Raw genomic sequence first — 9,331 nt, 5'->3', positions numbered from 1 at the left:
CCCCGCCCCCACCCCTGGCTCCCCGGCGCGTCTTCCCCGTCCCTTCCCGAGGCTTCGAGAATCGAAACCCAGTCAGCGGAGCCCTTCCCCTTGCAGTGAAACTGCCGTGCGCGGGCAAGTGGAGGCAGTTGTTCACACCAAGGCCGGTTTTACCGCTGGAGTAAAAAGTCTGATCATGAACGGCCTCTGGGCCCTACCATCCGTCTGTAGTGACGGGCCGTGTCGGCGAGGCTTCCGTGTCTGGGAAGTTCCTGCCGCAGCGTGACTTTAGTAGCAGTCGGATTTGGAGGACCCCTTACGACCCATGGGTCTCCTCGTTAGGGAAAAAGGAAAGAGAGGCGTAGCCGGTGTGGGGGGGGGGGCGTACGTGAGCCAAATACGCAGAGAGCTGCCTGGCCGCCGGCCTTGCGCTCAGGCTCCCCGCGCACCGCCCACGGGTCTCTGTCCGTGGGGCGGGCGGGGGCGGAGCCCCGTGCGGCCGAGGAGGGCGTGGCGAGCGCGCAGCGCCGGGCCCGGAAGCGCAGAGAGGCCCGGTATAAAAAAAGTACTGAAGACGCTTCCCCAGCACAGCTGCTAAAGCTCCGGAGCCGAGAGCGTGTGCGGAGGCGGCGGCGGCGGCGACGGTAGCAGGAGCCGCCACCTCCGGGACCCCCGCAGCTGAGAGGCGGCGGGAGCGGCAGGCGCAGGCGGCGCGCCCTGGGAAGGACTCGAGAGCGCGCTCGCCGCTGCTGGGAGCGTTGCCGCCTCGCGGTTCCTCGCTCACTTCGCTTCCAGAAGGGGCGGCCGCCTCCAGGTGACACTGTCGGGACTCCTGCTTTCGCTTTCCAGATGCATCAGAGATACTTTTGGTGCGGGGTTGCTCTGCGGGGCGCGGCGCGTGCGGCTGGGGACGGCGGGGCCTGGGGGGAGCGTCTCCGGGGAGCCCCCAAGACCCGGGACGGGGCGCGCCCCTTGTCCACCGCCGCGCGTCCTCATCGCGCTCCTTCCCCCTTTTTGCTTTTAGGACTGACCAAGGCCAAGTGGCGTTTGGCGGTCACTTCATGGCGGAAGGCGAAGAGTACTTTGCCGTGGCTGAGGGCGAGATGGCCGGCTGCTCGTACCCCGCCCTGAGCGGCGGCGACCTCGGCGGCGGCGGCTTCGGCGGGCATTGCTTGGACTATTGCGAAAGCCCCACAGCGCACTGTAACGTGCTGACCTGGGAGCAAGTGCAGCGGCTGGACGGGATCCTGAGCGAAACCATCCCGATCCACGGGCGCGGCAACTTCCCCACGCTGGAGCTGCAGCCGAGCCTGATCGTGAAAGTGGTGCGGCGGCGCCTGGCCGAGAAGCGCATCGGCGTCCGCGACGTGCGCCTCAATGGCTCGGCCGCCAGCCACGTCCTGCACCAGGACAGCGGCCTGGGGTACAAGGACCTGGACCTCATCTTCTGCGCCGACCTGCGCGGGGAAGAGGAGTTTCAGACTGTGAAGGACGTCGTCCTGGACTGCCTGTTGGACTTCTTACCCGAAGGGGTGAATAAGGAGAAGATCACGCCGCTCACGCTCAAGGTAAAGCCGCTGGAGACGGCTGGGTGCGCCCCCGGGCCGGGCCGGGCTGCGGCGGGCTGAGGGGCATCGTTCGGTGCTAAAATCTGCAGCCGTTGATGGGTTCGGGAGCGCTTATTTTTCCATTTTTAAATGAGTAAACTTAAGGTGCGTGGACCGCGTGAGTTAAAGTTTTAGTTTACTTAGTGCTTAAGTGCCGCAACTTTTCTCCTGCTTCCTCCTCTGCTCTCGCTTCTCTAACTTCTCCTTATTTTTTAACTCTTGGCTTTCCTGGCTTGAGTCTTGTCTAGAGTAGATTCTGATTAGGTAGAAGAATGAAATGATGCAAATCGTTTTTTTTTTTTTTTGAGTCATTTTGTGATCTAATCAATGGGGGAAAACAGCCTGAAGCCAAACCGAGTCAATGGGCTGATCATTGGACTGGAAAATGTGGATAGACTTATTAGGTGCGTTCAGCTAAGGAATACGTGTAGTGTTATATATATATACATATATAGTTATATAGTGCTTCTCCTGCTTGGTTCATGTGTTAACAATATGGTGTCCCCCCACCCTCCAACACACAGTTAAGAGCCTGCGTTTTATTCAGTTAGCGAAAATTGTCTGAGGAATCTGCCTCCCAGAATGTCCTAATTTAGTTCCTATTTGATTGTAATTGCAGAGTCCCTCTGGGGGGACATATGAGAGATGATCACATCAATTGTTTTACAGGGAAGAGAACTGGTTGACGAGTGTGAGAGGCAGACCAACTTTTCACTGTCTGCCCTTGTGTCTGTTAATATTGTGTGAATATTGTACCTATAAAACCATTAAAAAAATAACATTTCAAAAGCCAGATAATAGAACCTCTCAGTACTGTGCTGCATCTGCCAAAAGCCTCAAACTATTACTTCTAGTTTCTTTCCCAGTGAAAACACTCATTAAATGTATTTTTTTGTTTGTTTTCATAAGGCTGTTTATAAGCTTATAGGTTGTGCTTTGCTGAAACTTGACAAAACAAAAAGGAAGGAGCAAAATAATTCTCAGCTGTGAAAAGGATATATTTATTATTTTTTCTAGGTTTGCTCATCTTCTTGTTTTATCTTTTAAATTGTAGGAAGCTTATGTGCAGAAAATGGTTAAGGTGTGCAATGACTCTGACCGATGGAGTCTTATATCTCTGTCAAACAACAGTGGCAAAAATGTGGAACTGAAATTTGTGGATTCCCTCCGGAGGCAGTTTGAATTTAGTGTAGATTCTTTTCAAATCAAATTAGACTCTCTTCTCCTCTTTTATGAATGTTCAGAGAACCCAATGACTGAGACATTTCACCCCACAATAATCGGTGAGAGCGTCTATGGAGATTTCCGCGAAGCCTTTGATCACCTTTGTAACAAGATCATTGCCACCAGGAACCCAGAGGAAATCCGAGGGGGAGGCCTGCTTAAGTACTGCAACCTGTTAGTGAGGGGCTTCAGGCCTGCCTCTGATGAGATCAAGACCCTTCAGAGGTATATGTGTTCCAGGTTTTTCATCGACTTCTCAGACATTGGAGAGCAGCAGAGAAAACTGGAGTCCTATTTGCAGAACCACTTCGTGGGATTGGAAGACCGAAAGTACGACTATCTCATGACCCTTCATGGAGTGGTGAATGAGAGTACAGTGTGCCTGATGGGACATGAAAGAAGACAGACTTTAAACCTTATCACAATGCTGGCCATCCGAGTGCTGGCTGACCAAAATGTCATCCCTAACGTGGCTAATGTCACTTGCTATTACCAGCCGGCCCCCTATGTAGCAGATGCCAACTTTAGCAATTATTATATTGCACAGGTCCAGCCAGTGTTCACATGCCAGCAACAGACATACTCCACTTGGTTACCCTGCAATTAAGAATCATTTAACAATATCTTGTGGGGAAGCCATTACAGACAATATAGGGGAAAAAAAAGAAAGTCTGAGTGACCCAGCCCTGATTAAGAATGTATTTTGTGCAATGATGATCTGCTCCTGGTTTTAAGCTTGGCAAAGCTTGTGGGTCTTTCCATAGGTATGGGAGCATGATCTCCAAACAACCCTCCACCCAGCGCCCCCACCTGATCCTCCTACCCAATTGGATTCTGTCTGGAAGCAAAAGAGACCTGTCAATAAAAGCAACTAGGCTCTCTTAAAATAACAAGGGAAGAAATGCTTGATGACAATATAGGTTTGCAGTACCTGCTCCCATAGCTTTGCCATGGGGGGAGAAAAGTGGAGATTATTTTAAAAGATGGAATTCACAAAAGGGAAAATACACAGGAAAAAAGGTCTTACCCCAACTTAATTATCAGTTCAGGAGTTCAGACAGTGAAAATACTATAGAAAGAAGAAGAACCCCAACATTGGAACTGATATCTGAGGCTTTAGCAGGTGCTTTCTGTGGAACTATCCTATTGTGATGACAGAAACAGCTTGCTCTGAATGAACAGTAAGTAGTAGGTTGGTGCAATTCTCATGACAAACAGTAGAACTTATGATGACACAATCCATTATTTCCAGCTGTGTGCACAGCTAGCATTTTTAAAATGTGAAAATGCAAGTAGAAACAGCTGTAGCAAAGAAAGTATGCTCAAGGACCAAAGATTTAGCAGATAAAAATATCCTAGTAGAAGAGATATAGTAAAATATATAAAGAGTTACTATATTTGTTATACACCAATGTACATCAAAGTGCCTGTTGCCTTCTGAAAATTTGAAATGGGAAAGTTTTATGGTTTAATGATCATTTTATTTTATCAGGGACTCAAGAAGAAAATAACACATAAGCTTGTGAATGGTGGAGGAAATGCCCTACTTTTTCTTGGCAAATACTTGTATAAAGTTAACATTGTTGGTGTGATATTATCATAGGTACATGTGTATGTGTGTATATTATGTGTGTGTATATACATATTTGGATATGTATACATACACACAATACATCAACTATGGTCTAGAATAATGTAGCAAATAGGAAATGTTTAAATACTATGTGCTTTTATGTTTTCAACAGGATGACGTGAGACGTGGGCATATTCCAGTGATGAATTAAAACCCACATCTAGAAAAAAGCAAATGAAGGAGGAAAACAAATAATATATTTGCTAGGAAGAGCAGAGATTATACATTTTTAGAGAGTGGGTTTTTTTTGTTTTCCTTTTTTGTGAGCCGTAGAATTCCACAAATGGGAAGAATATTTGCAGAGTACTCTTTTTTTTTAAAATACTGAACTACCATTCTGACAGTTTGACTTTTTTATTATTTGTAATACTTGCATGCCTCCATGGTGTAAAATACAGTAAATCATGGCTCAGTGGTAGTCTTTTGAAATCCCTGACTGCTAAAAAGAATTTCTGGTGATCTGAACACTACTTATTAATATTTAAATGAATTTTTTAATGAATGTGTTTTGCATTCCAGGACCACTAGAATTTAGTAAATGTGAAATGACCCTTTTTAAAGAAATATTTGCACAATTGCTTAAAATTTATATGAGATATATATTATATATGAAATTTTATAAATTCATGTCAATATGAAACATGTTTGATCTGGTTGTTACACTGCATTTAAATATTTAGTACTGTACTTCAAATTCAATCACTTTGCTTTGAATCAAATCCAACTTTTATTTTCTCTTTCCCAGTGAACAGTTGTACAACCTTTGTGAAATGAACTGGCATCACCGTTTCAGTTCAGTGACAGCTAATTCTAAAACCTACTCCTTGATTCCTTTCGATACTAGTTTCTGAAAATGCGTTTGTTAAAAACAAAACTAACACATAAAAACCTTCCCTTTGTTATTGTGAAATAGCCACATAAGCCCTACCAACTCTAGTGGATGACTGCTTACTATGAAAAATCAATCAGATTTTTGTCATCAGTTAAGGATTGGGGAAGAAAATAGCACCACCCTTCTGGCAGTGTAATTTATTTGTTTATTACATGGGCATCTCTCAGATGCTCAGTGCTAGGTCAGTCCATCTGAACCATCTTTTGCACGTCTTTGAAGCCTTAACAGGGACTTGATGGGTTTGCTGTAGCAGCTTCCCTGTGAATTCTGTCGGAGCTGTAACAGCTACCGCACTGCCGCTAACTGTTCCCTAGGGAGCTCTTCCTTGTCCCATGCTGGTTCAGTCTCCCTCACTCCAGCCCTAGGTTTGAAAAAGTAATTGTGAGTTTCCAGGAAATATCATTCCATTTGCAGATTAAGCCTGATACTTCACTGTCAGAAACCAGAGTTCTACTTGCTCTCCTGTTGGGAAGTTTCCTAAGAGAAAACTTAAGGGAACACTTGGAAACAGAGGAGCAGCTGGTAATCTGCCTCCTTCCTTATCCTAACTCATAACAAGTGAGTTGTCCACTATGTTCAAAAGAATCTGGAGGTCTCTGGCTCGGCTGTAGCAGCAACTTGCTGCTAATTTATGACACAGATGTTTGTTCGGAGACGCCCTATTTGAAAATATACTTCATTTATTATCTCAAATATTTACGTTCTTTTCTTGCTTACTCCAGGGTTGGGAGCATAGATGGAAGTGCCAGTATCTGGCATTCAGATAAAACAGCTCACGAAAACCTTAGCAGTTACTTTTAAGACAGATAATTTATTTCTCTTTTGTATGTACTATAGTCTTGTGCATATGTAGTTGAACAAACAGTGGAACATGTCTCTCTCTGTGGATGTGTGGCCTAACAGTCTGAATGTCTGGCGAGAGAAAGCCGTGTGTATAGGTCAGCAAAAAGGACAGCTCTCAACTCCTGTTTAGTGCCTGTGATTTGCTTGCTTGCGTGTTTGTCTAGCCTACTGTGCCGTCACTTTAAAACAGGAAAAAATTTTTCTCTTCTGAAGGCTTTTCTCACTGTCCAGTTTGGCATATCAGAGAACATTCAGCCTGTGAGAGTGACCTTTTAAAAAGTTATACTTCATTTGCAGTAAATCTAGTTTCCTCAAGAAATTCTGTGTCAAGATGGACATTTCCCTCCCAGAAAAGGGATCAAGTATCTTAATCTGCTCACTTTGGTATTGGATGGACTATTTTAACATGTCTCCAAAAAATGCAAGGATGGAAGAATATCTGTGAGCCAAGCCAAAGCAGAAATGCAAAGAAAAGTGGACGTATTACTGTTTTTGCCACCCCTTTTTGCTTGCTTCTGTTGGTTGCTTTACTGTGTATAAAATTGTTTTCAGTGCAATGCTTGTCAAATAAATATTGTGGACTATTTTGTAAATGAAATGTATTATGTTGAAAGCTGTTAGCAGTTCAAAAATAAGCTTTTTTGTTGTTTGACGACAAAGTGTGTGAAATGAAACCCAAAAGCCAAAAAAAAAGTAATTTCATGTATAGGACCTATTTGAATATAATCTTTCCTTAAGATTGCTTATAGCATAGCCTTTTCAGTGCTAAGAAAGAATCTCTGTGTTATTTTGTTGTTATAATGGCTTGCTAACAAAGTACCTGGTAAAAGTACAAAGTTGGAAGATGTCAAGGTAATTTGGCAAGACTTGCTGCAAAGCCTTGTAGGATGGAGGAGGCTGTACCCACTGGCTGTCTCTCTCCAACCTCTCTACAACCATTGCCTGCTCTGAGATATCCTATTGCAGCAAGCTGCACCTTGGGCCACTCTTCTGAAATATTTTGACTTTAGGCTGTCACAGGCTGAAAAGGAGTTGACGGAGAATGGCCTCTTAAAAACTGACATGTTGAATCAGTGCTAGAGGGAACAGATTGTGAATCTTGTTTACAGCATCCAATATTTGGATTTTTTTCCCTTGTAAATAAAAAGAACTTATTTTTTTCTATTGATCTGTGTCTGTTGATATCAGTGTTGCGCTGGCTAAAGACTGTGTCTTCTGAATCCCAACTGGTGTCCATGAGAAAAGACAAGGCAATATTTGGAGAAGACCAGCCTTCAGCAACTTTTTGATTGAAGTACAGTAAATTAAAATGTCCAGCTTTCAGCCAGCCCATCTCTGACTGGCTCAATTAGCTCCAAAAGAATCTAGCTAAAGAGTGCCAACATTCTTTTTATCTGGGTATTAAGTGTTAAGTTATCCAGAAGTCAGAGCTGTTTTCCAGTGTCAGGAGAGACACAGAGCTCGGGACTGCACTGCATTGCTGCTGCAGCCCTGAGGGGACCTTGTTTTTTCATGAGTAGCCAAAGTGCTGTGAGTTGGCCATCAGTGGTCTGTTATATAAATTACCTGTTTAAGGCTCCATAGTATTACTCAGAATTTACATTGGGAAGAAGGGAATAAGTAATGGGGACCAGTAATTGGTAGGGGAAGTAGAAGGAAGAGCAATTGTGGGATCTAGTATGTTGTACTTTATGTGTGTGTGCTTATAGGATGCAAATAAATCACCCTTTCGGCAAGCAGTTAACATAATTGCACCTATTCAGATTGCTAGAAGGCATGCATTTATTTATCAATTAAGCTTTTTTCTTCCTGTAATTTTGGAGACTTTTTTAATAATAGTAGCATGAGAATTTGGCAACCTTAGGGTATTACAGGACATACTTGTGGTTTTTAAACCATTTAAAGTCTGATGCTGGATAGAATGTATGCTTGACACTGTGTCTATGAGAGAACCACTCCTAGTATTAAACACCAGCCCGCTTCTTTTATGTATACAACATAAAAATGCAAGGTGATGGTTTTGTTTGATAATGGTATTTGTGTGTCTTTTTCTTTGTTGCAGCCTCTTCATCCTTCTACAACCAGTGCCTCACATGTCTGTGGTCATCACATAATTCTTTTTAAACAAGGGTGAATAAGGACAGTATATACTAAACTCCTCTTAGACTTAGATACACCCTGCTATTTCTAGTTGAATTACCAGGCTGCACCTAGGGAACCTGAAAAGAAGTAACCCACCCTTCCTTTCCTTGAAAGCCTCATTCCTTTAACATTCAGTCCCTTAAGAAGAACAAGACAAAAAATTATTAGTAAAAAAATCTCAAAAACAAGGAACTTACATAGTTTTAAAATATAAACTAGGATAAGAACTGTTAAAATCAAATACTTCAGAAGTTAAATTGTAATTTCTTCTTTGAACCAAGATTGAAATAAACAGTATGAATGACCTTCAGTCTAGTACCAAACACATTCAGGTAGGAGAGGGGGAGGCGAAGTGACTGTAAAGTAACGGGGACTTTCCCCCAGCAAGGCCCAGATGTTGGTTTCTACTGCCTTGTTCTAAAAAAAGGAATGAGACTCCTTGCTTAGATGGCTGAATCTAAGGCTGGGGCTGGGAATACACCAGTGGAACCTGGAGCATTTTATAGTTCTACAGAGCAAGGATGTGATAAAAAGAAACAAGCAAACAAGCAACCAACCAAAAATCCACACTGAGGAGCTTGTCCCAGGGGCACCGGAGCCAGCTGCAAGAGCTCCAAGGGCAGAAGCTGGAACAATTCGAGCAACAAAATACATAAGTAGTATTGGATTATAACCCAAACACAAATATCCATGAGTCCATACAGATAGAAATAGATGATTGAATGAATAAATGATTGGAGGGACAGAGGCTAATTTCCTGTGCAGAATTCCGAATAATCCATGTAGCTACTGCCCTCTCACAGAGGTGGGGGGCTTCACTCCCTGCCTTTTAAGTGCAGGCTGTGCAGGTAACTTCCTTCCAAAGTGTATATACTGTGGAAAAGGGTGAAAACTGTACCAGTGGGGAATTCTGACAAACTAAGCCAAGTGGTCATGATCAGCAGCAACAGTGATAAGTCATAATGACTGTCAGGATGCAATGAAAATGGTACTTCCCCTCTGTGATCTTCC

At 43.8% G+C, this 9,331-nt stretch overlaps 1 protein-coding gene across 2 annotated transcripts; it reads left to right on the top strand.

Annotated features, from left to right (window-relative positions):
- The first annotated feature begins 541 nt into the window (after window positions 1-541).
- TENT5A (terminal nucleotidyltransferase 5A) lies at window positions 542-7,346 on the top strand. 2 transcript variants are annotated; one of them, XM_036918790.2, is made up of 3 exons: window positions 542-848; window positions 1,004-1,547; window positions 2,641-7,346. In XM_036918790.2, exons 1-3 carry the CDS (start codon window positions 829-831, stop codon window positions 3,415-3,417), a joined length of 1,341 nt encoding a protein of 446 aa, XP_036774685.2. In that variant the 5' UTR covers window positions 542-828; the 3' UTR covers window positions 3,418-7,346. The 2 variants fall into 2 exon arrangements, with proteins under 2 accessions (XP_036774685.2, XP_036774686.2); XM_036918791.2 differs by having other exon boundaries at window positions 546-793.
- Window positions 7,347-9,331: the final 1,985 nt, after the last annotated feature.

Source organism: Manis pentadactyla, chromosome 12, assembly GCF_030020395.1.
Source record: "Manis pentadactyla isolate mManPen7 chromosome 12, mManPen7.hap1, whole genome shotgun sequence".
NCBI classification, from domain to species: domain Eukaryota; kingdom Metazoa; phylum Chordata; class Mammalia; order Pholidota; family Manidae; genus Manis; species Manis pentadactyla.
Note: the sequence above shows the minus strand (reverse complement) of the source record. Positions and strands in the feature narration are given on the sequence as shown.